The sequence below is a fragment of the Lipotes vexillifer genome, unplaced genomic scaffold (assembly GCF_000442215.2).
Source record: "Lipotes vexillifer unplaced genomic scaffold, Lipotes_vexillifer_v1.1 scaffold3427, whole genome shotgun sequence".
Lineage (NCBI taxonomy): Eukaryota > Metazoa > Chordata > Mammalia > Artiodactyla > Lipotidae > Lipotes > Lipotes vexillifer.
This window is the reverse complement of record NW_006778738.1, coordinates 153888-168350: the sequence shown is the minus strand read 5'-3', so window position 1 is coordinate 168350 and position 14463 is coordinate 153888. Positions and strand designations below refer to the sequence as shown.

Sequence of the window (14463 nt, the reverse complement as noted above, 5' to 3'; positions counted from 1 at the left end):
GCCTGCCGATGCAGGGGATACGGGTTCGTGACCCGGTCCGGGAAGATCCCACATGCCGCGGAGCGGCTGGGCCCATAAGCCATGGCCGCTGAGCCTGTGCGTTCGGAGCCTGTGCTCCGCAACAGGAGAGGCCACAACAGTGAAAGGCCCGCGTACCACAAAAAAAAAAAAGAATCCACCTGCCAATGCAGGCGACACGGGTTTAAGCCCTGGCCCGGGAAGGTTCCACATGCCGCGGAGCACCTAAGCCCATGCACCACAACTACTGAGCCTGCGCTCTAGAGCCCGCGAGCCACAACTACTGAGCCGGCGTGCCACAACTACCGAAGCCTGCATGCATAGAGCCCGTGCTTGGCAACAAGAGAAGCCACCACAATGAGAAGCCCGCGCACCTCAGTGAAGAGTAGCCCCCCGCTCACCGCAACTAGAGAAAGCCCGCACGCAGCAACAAAGACCCAACGCAGCCAAAACTAAATAAATGAATAAATAAATTTATATTTTTAAAAATGTATGTAAATTATGTCTCAAAGTTGATTTTAAAAATATAAATGTTCAGCAAATATCGTATATTAACGCATATATGTAGAACCTAGAAAAATCGTACAGGTGAACTGGTTTGCAGGGCAGAAATAGAGACACAGATGTAGAGAACAAACGTATGGACACCAAGGGGGAAAGCGGCAGGGGGTGGTGGGAGCGGTGGGATTGGGATTGACATATATACACTAATATGTATAAAATAGATAACTAATAAGAACCTGCTGTATAAAAAAATAAATAAAATTCAAAAACTCAAAAAATACATATATAGATGTTCAATATTCACCAGAGACCAATTGTCAAATTCTCTGGGCTGGGACCTGGCCATCAGCATCACTTAAAAGTTTTTCAGGTGGTGACTATTTGCAGCCAGGAATGTGAGCTACAAGACTCTTCCTGTCCTCAAGGGATGGGGATGAGTTTGGAGGACAGGTGTGCAATTCTCGGTCCCTTCCTGGAAGAGGAGAGCGGAGGGAGTATCTGAAAGAGAGAGAGAACAACGGGGACAGGTGTGGGCAATTTATCCAACCCTCTGCCCCAGTAGGTCAGAGACTTCAGGCTTCAAATCTCACCTTATTTTTTACCTTCTCTCCTCTTCCCCTGGCTTCTGGGGCTCCAGGTGAGGTCCTCTGGCCTAGAAGGAGAAGGGTTGGGGTTTGGGAACTGGGGCTGAAGACCGAATCTCCTCTCCCTCTCTCCACGCGGCCTCTCCGGGAGTACCAGGGAGTCTGTATCCTCCCAGGTTTGTGCTGAGGGCAGATGCTGAGCACAAACTCCCTGTAATAACTCCAAGAGTTTGGCCAGAAAAAGATGGACAGGTCTCTGAGGGTATCCTCCACAGGGTGGACAAGGGCCCCAGCCAGTCACCCACAGCCAGGACCCGAGGGCATCCAATAGGTGCTGTAGCCGGAACACAGCAGTCTCCATGGATGGGCCCTCCTCAAACCCAATCACAGACAGCTCCAGCCAGAAGCAGCCTAGAGCCTCAGCAGGACACACCTGTGGGGACAGAATGATCTGGTGTCTCTGGGCAAGGGCTGATCCCAAGTCCTCACCCCCACAATTTCTGACTTGTGGCCTGGGACAAGCCCCTTCACCTCTCTGAGCCTCAGTTTCCTGATCTGTAAAGTGGAGCTCTGAATAATCCCTACCTGCTACCTTCACTGGAAGTGCACCTGTGTAAGTTAGAAAAAGACACTCCTTCCTAAAAGTACTTCTAAGTGCTGATTTTGTTAGAACAAGATACTTTACTGCTGTCTGCTGGAAATTGACAAATATATCCAGGATGAGAATACTGTCCATGTAGATGTGGGATTCTTGTGCAGTGTACACCTTCACATCCATACATGATGGCCTTGTTTACCTCATAGGGTCAGTGTGAAGAATAATTAAGCTAATATACTGACGAGTACCTGGCACAGGGTAAGCACTATATGAGAATAGCTGTAATCATCACCATCATCCTTTGTTGTGATTATGTGCCAGTCACTGTAGTAGGTGTTGGAGACAGCAGTGAATAAAATATATTTGTTGGATGTCTCTGGTGGTGCAGTGGTTAAGAATCCGCCTGCCAATGAAGGGGACACGGGTTTGAGCCCTGGTCTGGGAAGATCCCACATGCCATGGAGCAACTAAGCCCATGCGCCACAACTACTGAGCCCAAGTGCCACAGCCACTAAAGCCTACAGGCCTAGAGCCAGTGCTCTACATCAAGAGAAGCCACCGCAATGAGAAGCCCGCGCTCTGCAACGAAGAGTAGCCCCAGCTCCCTGCAACTAGAGAAAGCCTGTGCGCAGCAATGAAGACACAACGCAGCCATATATATTTGTCAAGGCTGGGGTGGGTCAGGAGCTGGACAGCCAGAATACCAGCCTGCCTGTCTCCTGGCCTTAACATGTGCATGTTCTGAGCCTAGTGGGTTCTCCCTAAACTTTCAACTTCAGTAAGGAGCTAATGAGATACCCACCAAAAGATCATCTGCGGTGTAAAGAGTGCCATCATTTTTGCTTCCCTACAATGGTGAGGTAGGGAGTAAAATCAGATTTTGGGTGGGGGGAGAGACTGACCTTTCCTCAAACATGCCCCCCACCCACTTCCTAACTAGCCTGCCCCTGTCTGCTGGCTCTTCCCTCCCTCCTCACCAGCAACTTCATGATGGCAATGAGGAAGTAGAAAGTCTCCCTTGGGCAGAAGGGTGGTCCTAGGCCTCCCAAGGGCAGTACCAGCAGGAGGATGGTCCAGAGAGGCCACATGGGCACCCTGCCCACCGCCAGACTTTCTCTGGTTCCGGCCTGGGGTCCTGGAAACAAGAGGTACAGAGAGTGGGAGCAAGTTGGAAAACTGGAATAGGTGAGGGGAATTGCCCCCTTTCCCTCCCTTCCAGTTTTACTCAATTCACAGATACCCAGGAAATGTACTCCAAGAGGCTGGAGGAGATGGTGACCCTAGAGTAGGGAGGACCTAGGTCAGGGGACTCCCAGACCCCCTTCTTTCCCCCGACCCAAGATACCAGACTTAGCAAGGCTACGAGGATCACTGTGGAGAGACTGGAGAGTTTGGAAGCTTCCCCTGCCCCCCGCCAACAGGCCCATAAGGCCAGTGTGTGAAAGTGTGTGCATTCTGTGGCCTGTCTTCTCACTGGAAAACACCAGCGTTAGGCTTTATCTGTGTCTGCAGGTGCATATTTGGGAGTCTCTGCTCTGCTTTCTACTTCTATTTCTGTTGAAAGTGTCTTGGAATCTTCGTGCCTGCCTGTACCTGCCGGTGTTCTTTCTCTGAGGGTTGGCCTCTCTGCCTCTGGATCTCTGTCACTTGTGTCTCCTGGCTCTCTTTGACTGACCTGATGTCTCTCTTCTTTTTCCTCTCCTCTGTTGGTCCCGTCTTTGCCTTCTCCTCCATGTGTGCCTGTCTCTCTCTTGTGCTGTGTATCTGTCCGTGGGTCCCTCCAAGTCAGCCTCTGGGTCTTCCCTTCCTCTCTCCCCGGGGCCTGGCTCCTCTCCCTCTCTTACCCTTTAGGAGCTGGATTCTGAGCTGCAGGATCCTCCCTCCGGCCCCTGACCTGCCCATCAATCTCCACCCTGTCTTGGACCCTCCAGGAACAGGTGAGCCACCACACCCCTTTGCACTTTGGACTCCAGACCCAGTGCTGCCAGAGAAACTGAGGCAACGGTGGGCTCCCTGCAGCCCTGAGAGGGAGCTCTGGGCTAGGAAGGGAGCATCCTGAGTGGTGGGGAGCCAGGGAGCTACCCAATCCTGAGGTTCCTCAGATGGGCTGGGGGGACTGGGGATAGAGCAGTGGTCCCCAACCTTTTTGGCACCAGGGACCATTTTCGTGGAAGACAATTTTTCCAAGGACCGGGGGTGGGGGTGAGGATGGTTTCGGGATGATTCAAGTGCATTACATTTATTGTTAATTTTATTTCTATTATTATTACATCAGCTCCACCTCAGATCACCCGGCGTTAGATCCTGAGGGTTGGGGACCCCTGGGATAGAGACTTCTGTGTGGGAGGGGCCTAGAGAGGAGGGTGATTTGGGGGGGTCCGGAGAAAGACGGTTCTCAGATAGAGACTGAAGAGTAGAATTTTGGAGGGTCTCCAAGGAGTGGGGGATTCTAGTGGGAAGGCAAATTTCAGGGGAGACAATTGCTGGGGAGAGGAGGCTCTGAAGGAAAACAAATTCTTGGGAAAGGTAGATTTTGAGGGCGGGGTCTCTGAAAGTGATGATTTTGGGGGACAGTTGCGGGAAAAGCGGATTGGGGGAGAAGGAGCTTCTGAAGAAGGGGGATTCTAGGGTTCGTGGGTCTGAGGAGAGAAAGATTCTGGGGAGAATTATGGCGGGTGGAAAGGGTCCTGAGTGGAGGGAGATTCAGGGAAAGAAGGAGTCTAGTGTGAGGATTCTGAGGAGGGGGTTTTGGGAGAAGACCTCTTAGAGAAAAATTCTGGCAGGAGGAGACTCTAAAAGAAAGGAATTTCTGGTGAAAGCCAGACTCTGGGGTAGGGGCCTCTAAGAGGAAAAGGATTCTGGGGGGACTCTCTGAGGAGGTGGGTTCTAGGACGTAGGGGGAGTCTGAATCCTGCCAGGTTTCTCGGAAGGGAACTCTAGAGGGGAAGAAGATTGCCGATGATGAAGCAGTAACACAAACCTCCTTCGAAAAGGGTGATAATTAGTTGCGTATGGGAGCGGAGGGAGGTTATTAAAGAGCCTAAATGCAAATGAGAACTGGCGGTGATCAAGGAAGACCAAGGATGTGAATTACGTCTTGTCCGCGCCCTTCTCTGTCAGCCCCCGACACCCTTCAAGCCCCGCCCCTTCTGCTCCCGGGGCCCGCCCCCTCCGCTCTCTGGACCCACCTTCCCGCCGCCAATCCAAAGCCCCGCCCACTAGCCGTAAAGCTCCCTCCTGTCGCGAAGGTGAGCAGAACGCGCCTGCGCAGACCCTGAAAAGCAGCCAGGTTGGGCCCGGATTTTCCTTTTCCGGTTGCGGCGCCGCACGGTGAGGAGCTCCTCTGAACGCTCGCAGCCATGCCGTCCAAGGGCCCTCTGCAGTCGGTGCAGGTCTTCGGACGCAAGGTAAGCCGGGCTCCCGATGGTAGGGGCGAGGGGAGGCCTGGGTCGGGGAGAGGCTTGTGGGCAGGGGTCTGGGGTCGACTTGGGAGCCGGGGCCCGGAGCTCACGTGGCTCCGTTGTTTTCTCTTCGTTTTCCGCAGAAGACGGCCACGGCCGTGGCGCACTGCAAACGAGGTAACGGCCTCATCAAGGTGAACGGGCGACCCCTGGAGATGATCGAACCTCGCACGCTGCAGTACAAGGTGCCGGAATTAAGCATGGTTGTCTGGGTTGAGTGGAGGGTTCTGGAGATGGAGATGTTGGAGTAAGTGGGTTCCTGGAGTTCGTCGATCTTGGAAGCTGAAGGGTCTGGTGTCAACAATGGGACGTTTAGAAGCTGAGTAGGGGACAGAAAAATGGGATATTTGTCGATGAATGGAGTCGGGTGTTGGGGGTTCAAGCGATGTTACAAAAGCTTGAATTGAGAGTGAAAATGTGGATGTTGAAGATTAAGCAGGTGCTTAACTGGGTTATTTGGAGGCTCACTCAGTTTTGTGGACCGGATGGCATGGGGATTGCCCAAGTTTATGTGGTCTGATTTCTTGCAATAAGTTAATGGGGGACATAAGGTTGTTTATATCTTTATGTTTTGATTTTTAGGGTAGTATACACTCTCAGACAACAGGAATCAATGTTTTGTTCTTCTAAACATTGTGATTAAAGTAGGGTTTGAATATTGTACATACTTAATAAGCATTATAAGAACAAGAATTTGAGTCTGTTCTGCTTGGCTGTGAAAGGAGTTCCTCTCCCTGTCTGAGCCTCAGTTTCTTTCTTTTTTTTTTCCCCTGAATAAAGTTTTATTGGAAGGTCTCAGTTTCTTTGGCTCAGAATGGAAAGAGATCCGAGTTTGATTTCTGCCGTTTCTAGCTGTGTGATTTGAGGCAGTAACTTACCTTTTGTGTAAAATAGGAATAATTTCTACCTTGGAGGACTGTTGTGAGGGTAAATTGGATTCTCCTTGTGAGGTGGTTGGTGTATGTGAGAACGCATTTGTTAAGTCTATTGCTTTTAAAGGTGAAGAAAAACATCTCCGTTGCAGGGTTAGTTAAAACTTAATAAGGTGGTGTCTGAGATTCCTTTGCATAGCAGGTAATTGAGTATTGTGGCTTATTCTTACTGTCAGTTTACTCGAAGGCTTTGTGTGTGCAGCCTGTTTTGAGAGCTGGAGACAAATCAGTGACCCTCATGGCTTCAGGGCCTGCCGTCACAGAGCTCCCAATCCAGTGGGGGAGACACATTGGACCCCAATACCAGACACTGCTCCAAAGTAGTCAGAGCTGGCGTAGAGAAGCCCAGAGAAGGTTTCTGGCTCAAACCTGGGTGGAAGCGTCAGAGCAGGGTTGGGGGAGACTTGTGAGCTGAGGCCTGAAGTAGGTAAAACAAAGTAGGGTTATAGCACAGTTGTAATTTTTCTGGAAATCTGTGAGGCTCAAAGGGAGGGCACAGAGCTCAGGTGGGGAAAGCACGTGACATAGCTCAGGAGTGGCTTTTCACTGTTTGGGGCAGCCTTGGTGGCTGCAGAGGTGTTCCTTAGTGTTGGGCTAAAGTGCCAGCATTCTAAGAATCAATCTTAAAGATAGGCAATCAGATGTCCAGGGGGAAACACAGAGGAGGGAGCCCACCTCAAGTTTCAGCTTGCCTTCAGCAATCTCTTCTGTCTTGGAAACCCCCCTGCTCTGCAGGCTGGGCAGAGTGCCTCGAGTAACAGCCCAACCCTCTTCCACTAATACTTTGAGGCCAGTGGTGGCCAAAGCTACTTGGAGAGAGTTGTGGAGGAATGTTTAGTGAGGTGGCTTGGCTGCCCAGGTTGTGATCTAAAATCCTGTCATGCTTCCTGTTGCTCTAGCTACTGGAACCTGTTCTGCTTCTGGGCAAGGAGCGATTTGCTGGTGTTGACATCCGTGTCCGAGTGAAGGGTGGTGGTCACGTAGCTCAGATTTATGGTGAGTCCCAGGAACTGGGCACATGGGTGGAAGGTGGGTCCTACCCTTGGGCGTTCCTAAAGCTGATGTACCTTTTGTGTGTGTGTGTTTCTTTCTCACAGCAATCCGCCAGTCCATCTCCAAAGCCTTGGTGGCCTATTACCAGAAATGTGAGTGAGGGTGGGTCCTTCCCATCAGGTGGGTGGGGGCAGGTCAAGGTCTAGCTCTGGCACTCTTGCATTTAGTCACAAAGAGCAGGAGGACACTTCCTGGCATATCTAAATCTTCACCCCTACTTTAATCCCCAGACGTGGATGAGGCTTCCAAGAAGGAGATCAAAGACATCCTCATCCAGTATGACCGGACCCTGCTGGTAGCAGATCCCCGTCGCTGCGAATCCAAAAAGTTTGGAGGTCCTGGTGCCCGTGCTCGCTACCAGAAATCCTACCGATAAGCCCATCGTAAAGATCAGGGTTCAACTTTATAATAAAAATGTTACGGGATTTAAGGTTTCAAGGACTATGCTGTGGTCTTCTGTGGTGGTCTTTGTCTAAAAGGAATGCAAGAGATGCCCCAGAAGCCTTTCTAGAGGCTACCACTTGTGGTAGGAGATGGGTTGGGTTGGAGAGGCTGGTGGGAGCAGACCTGGTGTCAGTTTCTGTGCACCTCCAGTAGAGTCCAGTGTGTTGGCACAGCTGAGGTGGGCGTGGTTCTAGGTCATTGGTTGTGTGGGGTATCCTTGTGAGTTTATTTTTTTCCCCAATCTTTTTGCTGTTGTTTTATTTTTAAATTTATTTTAAAATATTTATTTATTTATGTGGCTGTGCCGGGTCTTAGTTGCGGCATGTGGGATCTAGTTCCCTGACCAGGGATCAAACCCAGGCCCCTTGCCTTGGGAATGTGGAGTGTTGGCCACTGTGCCACCAGGGAAGTCTCTTTGCTGTTGTTTTAATGACATGTCAGAGAAGAGCAGGGGAAATGTGTAAGATCAATAATCTTTACTACAAAGTGAGGAGAAACTGCCTGGATGGAGTCTTTAAGTCAGCAACTAAGAGCCATCCATGCCTGTGTTGGGAAAGGAATTTTCCTTAATGCCAACCTGTAGTGTAGCTAGGATTGAGATTGGGGCAGGGGTCTGTAACCACCCCATTGTGGATGGGTGCATGATTTCCCCCTGATTGGCCACATCCTTCAGGATGTCAACAGCAACTCCTGAGAAAGTCTGCCATACCCCCATGGTCTCCTTAAAGCAGGTCCCAGTTATGCTCAGTGTGGTGACTGTCCTTATGGGCCTGGGAACACATAGGTCTGAGGACTTGTTCATCTGTTGTGTCTGCCGTGGGATGATAATAGCTGACATAGGTGGGCTCTCAGTTGCTACCACTGGGCTGCAGAGGTGATAGAGCATTTCCATCACGGGAGAAAGCTCTGTGGGGTGGCCCTGGTATATGTATAGGGAAGCACCGTTTGTGAATTCAGTTGCCTTCGGTTTCTTTCCCCATTTTTAAAGGAAGCTAGTGAACATCAGTGGGGTGGGGAGGGCATCTGGGCTTCCATACCAGCCTTTGCAGCCAACCTGGATACTTAAGCGATCTGCCCCCAAGTGGGCTTCCTCACTACTCCCCCTGCTGAGTACTGGCAAGAACATCATTACACACTTAATCAAGGAGTAGTTTCACAAATTTTCTTTATGAAAGGACCTTGGGATTTACTGACTAGTTGCCCTTTTTGTATGTCTGCCCTACCAAAACCGTAGCCACATGTGGCCACCAAGCTGGGCTGCACTGATGAGAACATTGTCACTGACAGGAAAATTCTGTGGGACAGCACTGGTGTACAGAGGAAACACACAAATAAAGTGCTTCTTACAGATGGAGAGTGGGGCTGATTGAGCTCCAACTGGTTGCCAGCCTAAGTGTTTACAACATCCCTGTGAGGTTGGTGACAGGCAGGTGTCTTCGTGTTAGCTGGTGAGAAAGTTAGCCTAGTGGCTAAATAACTACCTCCCCAAGTTTTGCACTGGAGCTGGAGTTAACTCGGGTTTAACTGGGTTTGGCTGGCATTAACCTAAACATCCCAAGGAGGGCAACAGTGTCCCAAAGAAGGCAGTGGACAGCTGCCCTTTCCCTTTTCAAGCCTGTCTTGCAGCTCTAAAGACAGTTTACAAAAGGCAGGCTGTAGTAGACCAGCAAGAAAGGTATTCCTGAGGAGGCGTTGGAGCTGGGGTCATGAAGCAGAGGTAGGAGTCGGGCAGGCAGGAGGAATGGAATTCAGGGGCAGGGAGTAGGAGGGCCGGAGGCAGGCCTAGTGCCCAGGGTTTTCCCACGGGGACCAGAGACCCTCTTACTGAGACTCTTAGCCCCCTCCCAGAGGCACAGCTGGGATGCATCGAGTGGCTGAGGGGGCTTGCCTCTCCTTCCACACTCCAAGCCTTGGAGTAGACAGCCTCCTTCCTCCCTGCTGCCTCCTCAAATACCAGGAATTCCGGCACCGCTGGGAGCCCAGGCCAGGCTGGGAACTTTCTTTCAGCTGGGAATGTGCAGCCGGGGGCGGAAGAGGGGAGGGCCAGCCTCGGTCCTGACCTTTGTCGGGAGGCTGCAGCGGAGCAGGTCCAGGCCAAAAAGCCGACTCAGCCTAGGCCCTGGTGTATGGCATGGTAACCACTCAATAACTGAATAGAAGCCAGCAGCTAACGCTTATTGAGCCAGGACTTATTCAGTTTACCCAGCTAATGACCAATTACCTAGGGCCTTTGGAGCACCAGGCTGCAAGCCCCTTGTGGGCAAGGAATTATTCCCTGTTTTGTCCCCAGTGACAAGAATAGCGCCTGACACACTCAAGTAAAAGTGCTGACGGGCCTGGCAGTGTGGATGAGTCCCAGCTCTGCTCCTTCCCATTTGTTTGGGCAAGTCCGTTATCCTCTCTGTGCCTCAGTTTCCTCATCTCTAAAGTGGGGGGTAAAAATCATCCTCACTTGCCTTTTAGGGATGTTGTGAGGACTCAAAGTTCAAATAAAGTGACTAATGCCTGTGGTATGCAGTTAGTACTCAATAACAGCATTTTTTGTTGTTGCCGTTAATTGATTGTTAAAACCAGATTCTTAGGCTCCTGCCTTGGAGGTTCTTCTCATTTCATGGGTTGGGACTAGATCCTGGGGCATCTGATTTGAACACTGCCTCGGTGAGTCAGGCTTAAATACATTTGGGAAGTAAGGATATGCTCACTGAAACTTTACAATGATCCTGCGAGGCAGATATTGCTGTCCTCGTTGTGCAGATGAGGAAACCCAGGCTCGGAAGGAAGTTAACACACCAAGTACTAGAAAAGCTGGGACTTCAACTCAGCCATGATGCTGTGGTGTCTCAGAGAATTCCAGGGAAGACTAAATAGATGATGCACTAAAACACAAGAGGTTAACTGTTCAATAAAAGCAGCTAATATGACCAAAGAAACTGCTTAAATTGTGCTTCTCACTGAGCATACCACTGCTGGGAGGACAGAACGATCTTAATATAAAAGGCTTTGTCCCTAAGACCTGAATTACTTTGGGGTGTGGGGGCATGTTGAGGCACTGTAGAGGTCCCCAACTAGAGAGAGGGGGAAAAGAGATCTGATACAAGAATTCGATGGGTGGGTACAAGAACTGGAATACTTAGGAGGGTGGAGAGTGGTTGCCAAGAGAAATAAGGCAGATGTGGGACACTTCTGCCAGAACCCCAAACCTGATCCATTTTGGCATTAGCAGGGAACTTGTCTCCGAAATTTTGTAGTACCAAGACCCAGAAGAATCCAATTAAGGAGGGATGGATGTAAAGAGATTAAAATGGTTGGATGGATGGTGGTAGAGATGGTTAAATGGACGGTTGGCTTGATGGATTAGGAGATGGTTGAGTGATGAGATGTATGAATGAATGGACATCGATGGGAATATGGAGGCACAAATGGATGAATGGAGAGAGTTGGTTGGAGATGGACAGGTGGGATGATAGATGAGTGGATTGACGGAGGAACGGGTGCTAGATGGGGGGTGGGGCAGGATGATGGATGAATAGGGTAGAGAAAGTTGAATAAAGCAAGACATATGGGTGGGATGATGGATTGGATGACGGATGGACAGAGGGAGATGACGGAGAGATAGCTGGGTGGATAGAATTGGCTAAGTAGATGAGAGGAATAGATGATGGTGGGACACATCAACTGCATAAACTGCTAAGGGAATGAATTTTGAGGGATCTGCTTGGGAAAAAGCTACTTAACTTGGCCTTCCTGGATAGGCATCAAGCAGTTCATAAACCCTCTAAAATCACACACCAAACTGTAATGGGTCCAGTCTTCAGTAATTCTCAAAGGAGTTTGAGATTCCCCAAATTTTCAGAACGAATGATTTGTGCTGTATCAGACCTTCCCATTCATTGTCTTCTGTCATCCCCCATAGCCCCCAGAATGGGGAAAGATACATAATTTCATAATATTAACAAAATATTAATGACATCCCCTTCCCCATCCCTGTTGGGTTAATCCAGGTTAAGTAATAAGGCCCATTCGCCAAAGACTCCGGGTGTTGGAAAGCTGTGGCAATTTTTAGACCTGTGTTCAGCGTCTGGACTTCCGGGTGAATCTGAGGGTCTGTGGCATCTGGCTGAAGTCTCTGCTTTTCAAGAAGCGCGACATCCTGGCTCACATGTGGAAAGGGGCATCGGGGGCCCCCTGGGCTCTGCGAAGGCCCACTGACTCCTGGGGGGTTGCCAAGAGAGCAGGGTGGTTCAACCTGACCTGGGCCTTGGCTGGCTGTAGCCGCCCGCCACCCCCGACATGGATGTTGACCGTGGTGGCATAGCTGAGCCTCCTGGCTGGGGGCGCTGGGGGTTGAGGCTGGGGTGGCGGTGAAGGTGCCCGTGACGTGGGGGCGGAGGAGGACCAAGGGCCCCGGGTGGCTGGGGGAGCCTCTCCTCCAGGCCCTTGCCGCCGCGCCAGGCTCTGGCTGATGTATGAGGCTGCCAGGTATCTTGAGAGGGCAGCTGCGTTGGAGCCCAGGAGCTGCCGGGTTGCGAGTCGGGGACTGTGGGGTGGGCTCAAGTCTGAAGACTCTGACCTGGCAACGTGAGAGACTGCGTGGCCTCCTTGTTTAGACAAAACCACCGTGGTCTGGACTCGGGTGGGTAACAGGCCCTGAATGTCCCGAGGGCCTCCTCGCTCAGGCAAAGGTGGGGCAGCTGGAACATGGTCGTTGGTGAGGCTCTTCTGCTCCAACAAAGGTGTCAGTTTCTGAACCTGGAGGTCTGTGAGGCTTTGCTCCTTAAGCAGAGGCGCAGCAGCTGGACCCTGGATGTCCGGGAGGCCTCCCTGCTGGGGCAAAGGTGGGAGGGCTTGGACCTGGGTGTCCGTGAGGCCTTGTGGCTGCGGGAAAGGTGTGGCAGCTGGAACCTGAAAGTGTGGGAGGTCCTGGGGTAAGGACGGCAGAGTGTTGGCTGGGGTCTGATGGTCTAGGTGGCCTCCATGTGCAGGCAAAGGTGAGGTACCCGGAACCTGAATGTCGGGGAGGTCGTGTTGCAAGGGCAGTGGGGTGTCAGCTGGGATCTGAGGGTCTAGGCTGCTTCTGTGTATAAGCAAAGGATCGACGGCTTGGCCACAGGCAGTGGCTGGGAACTGAACATCCCTAGAATCTCCTTGCTTAGTTAACGGGGTGTTGGTTGGGCTCTGGCTGTCCAGGTGGCCTTCTCGCTTGGGCATAGGAGTGGCAGCTAAAACCATGACATCAGAGCAACTTCCCCGCTTAGGCAAAGCTGGGGTGATTGGAACTTGGATGTCCACGTGGCATCCTTGCTCAGGAAAAGAGGTGGTAGATGGAACTGGTATATCCACGTGGCCTCTATGCTCGGGCAAAGGAGTGGCAGCTGGAACTTGGATTTCCGGGTGGCCTTCTTGATCCGGCAAAGTTGTAATAGCTGGCATCTGGCTGTTGGGGGGGCCTTCCTGCTTGGGCAAAGGTGTGGTGGCTGGAATCTGGATATTCCAGAGGCCTCCTTGCTCAGGCAGAGGGGTAGCAGCTGGAACATGGATGCCCAGATGGTGTTGCTCAGGCAAACTTGAAACATTTAGACCCTGGCCGTCCAGGCAGCCTCGCTGCTTAGTCACAGCTGTGGCAGCTTGAACCTGGGCAGCAGGGCTTAAGGGGACAGATTCCTGGGCACAGGTCAGCGGGAAGGCCAGCTCACATACGAGCACATGTCCAAAGGCAGGCAGGGGCCCTGTATGCAAAGCAAGGTGGATAGAGTTAGGACGGATGCCCCCACATGGGTTGCGTCTGCCAACCACATACCTGGACCTCACCTGGCTCAGCCTGCTCATGGGGCAGGCAGGGCAACAGCTGTGGCTGGGCCAGAGCCCGTGGCCGGCGGCGGGGGGCGTTGGCTGATGCCCGGGTCTCAGCCCGCTGCATCTGCTGGATCCGCTCACTGTAAAGCCGGGCCAACTCTCGCACTCGGGACGCTGACCTCTCCGAAGCTGGGGCTCCTGCCTTCCCGCTTCCGCTGCCTCCACTTAGATCTGAATCTTCCAGGATCAGCAGCGGCTCTGGGAAACCTGGCCGGGCCGGCTGCCCCTGCTCCAGTGCCTGCCAGGCGCTCCGGATTTCTGAGCAAGGGCGGAACTCCAGCTCATCTGGGAATTCCTGACCTTGGGCGACATCCCGGGGCTGGAAAGCTGGGTATGATACTCCAACACCCTCCTCTTGCCCCGCCCTGCTTTCTGAGGGGGGCTCTCCCAGTTTTCCAGAACTGCTTCCAGGGAAGAGCTCTCTCCTGGTGGCTAGAGCCTCGTCCGGCTCCTGCAGAGGTCCCTGGAGCCAGGAGTCACAGGGGAGGGTGGGAGTGTTGGAGAGACTAGGAATGTCGGGGACACTAGGTATGGCTGGAAGGCAGGGCATTTCAAAAACACTGGAAATGTCAGAGAGACTGGGAAGGCGGGGCATTTGGGGAATTTCAGAAAGGCTGGGAATTTCAGGGAGGTTGGGTACATCAGGACTTTTGGAAAGGCTGGGAATGTCAGGAATTTCAGCCGCACTGGAACTTTCAAGCCCCTCTAGGACGTGGAGTGGGGAAGGGCCCCGTTCATCCATATCCAGCTCTTCCTCCTCCTCCTCTTCTGAAGAGTCCCGGCTGGGCAGGGCTTGGAATGCGACGGTGTCACTGTCGCCTGGCACCTGGGAATCTCCGGGGAACTTGGGAATGTCATGGGGGGGTGGCTGCAGTGAGCACTGAGGAAGAAGCCCAAGGTATCAGGGTGGGTTGGCCCCCCTGACCCCCAGGCTGTGCCTGCCCCAGCCCAGAGCCCCAAGGACACCGTGAGGGGATGCCCGGCTCACCCCTGGATCCCGGAGGCCTCTTTGGTTC

The 14463-nt window shown here is 52.2% G+C and overlaps 3 protein-coding genes across 4 annotated transcripts in view; 1 reads left to right on the top strand and 2 right to left on the bottom strand.

Moving 5' to 3' along the window:
- Positions 1 to 942: 942 nt before the first annotated feature.
- Positions 943 to 2810, bottom strand: LOC103069812 (uncharacterized). The gene is made up of 4 exons (XM_007451790.1): positions 2682 to 2810; positions 2507 to 2551; positions 1261 to 1539; positions 943 to 1020 (listed from the first exon to the last, which is right to left on the bottom strand). The coding sequence occupies exons 1-4, from the start codon at positions 2790 to 2792 to the stop codon at positions 943 to 945; spliced, it is 513 nt and encodes a 170-aa protein (XP_007451852.1). The 5' UTR covers positions 2793 to 2810.
- Positions 2811 to 4980: 2170 nt separating this feature from the next.
- On the top strand, positions 4981 to 7589 carry RPS16 (ribosomal protein S16). 2 transcript variants are annotated; one of them, XM_007451782.1, is made up of 5 exons: positions 4981 to 5111; positions 5249 to 5350; positions 6997 to 7093; positions 7195 to 7242; positions 7381 to 7589. In XM_007451782.1, exons 1-5 carry the CDS (start codon positions 5064 to 5066, stop codon positions 7524 to 7526), a joined length of 441 nt encoding a protein of 146 aa, XP_007451844.1. In that variant the 5' UTR covers positions 4981 to 5063; the 3' UTR covers positions 7527 to 7589. The 2 variants fall into 2 exon arrangements, with proteins under 2 accessions (XP_007451844.1, XP_007451843.1); XM_007451781.1 differs by having other exon boundaries at positions 5064 to 5111; positions 6997 to 7242; positions 7381 to 7449.
- A 4160-nt stretch (positions 7590 to 11749) lies between these two features.
- The window catches only part of PLEKHG2 (pleckstrin homology and RhoGEF domain containing G2), an 8928-nt gene continuing 6214 nt past the window's right edge, over positions 11750 to 14463 (bottom strand). Inside the window, exons 17-19 of the mRNA XM_007451780.1 lie at positions 14436 to 14463; positions 13403 to 14315; positions 11750 to 13320 (exon numbers count right to left, since the gene is read on the bottom strand). The exon at positions 14436 to 14463 is cut by the window's right edge and continues 188 nt beyond it. Of these exons, the coding sequence (XP_007451842.1) occupies positions 11750 to 13320; positions 13403 to 14315; positions 14436 to 14463 (2512 nt within the window). The remainder of the gene's footprint in view (positions 13321 to 13402; positions 14316 to 14435) is intronic.

Bases quoted from the DNA above. Each gene is read 5' to 3' on its own strand.
- LOC103069812 (XM_007451790.1), bottom strand. From the start codon at position 2,792: ATGTGGCCTCTCTGGACCATCCTCCTGCTGGTACTGCCCTTGGGAGGC. The intron at 1,540-2,506 runs GTGGGTATCTCA...CTGTCCCCACAG, and splicing joins ACACCGCAGATGATCTTTTG to GTGTGTCCTGCTGAGGCTCT. The intron at 1,021-1,260 runs GTACTCCCGGAG...TCTCTCTTTCAG, and splicing joins GGGAGGATACAGACTCCCTG to ATACTCCCTCCGCTCTCCTC.
- RPS16 (XM_007451781.1), top strand. From the start codon at position 5,064: ATGCCGTCCAAGGGCCCTCTGCAGTCGGTGCAGGTCTTCGGACGCAAG. The intron at 5,351-6,996 runs GTGCCGGAATTA...CTGTTGCTCTAG, and splicing joins CTCGCACGCTGCAGTACAAG to CTACTGGAACCTGTTCTGCT. The intron at 7,243-7,380 runs GTGAGTGAGGGT...TTTAATCCCCAG, and splicing joins GGTGGCCTATTACCAGAAAT to ACGTGGATGAGGCTTCCAAG.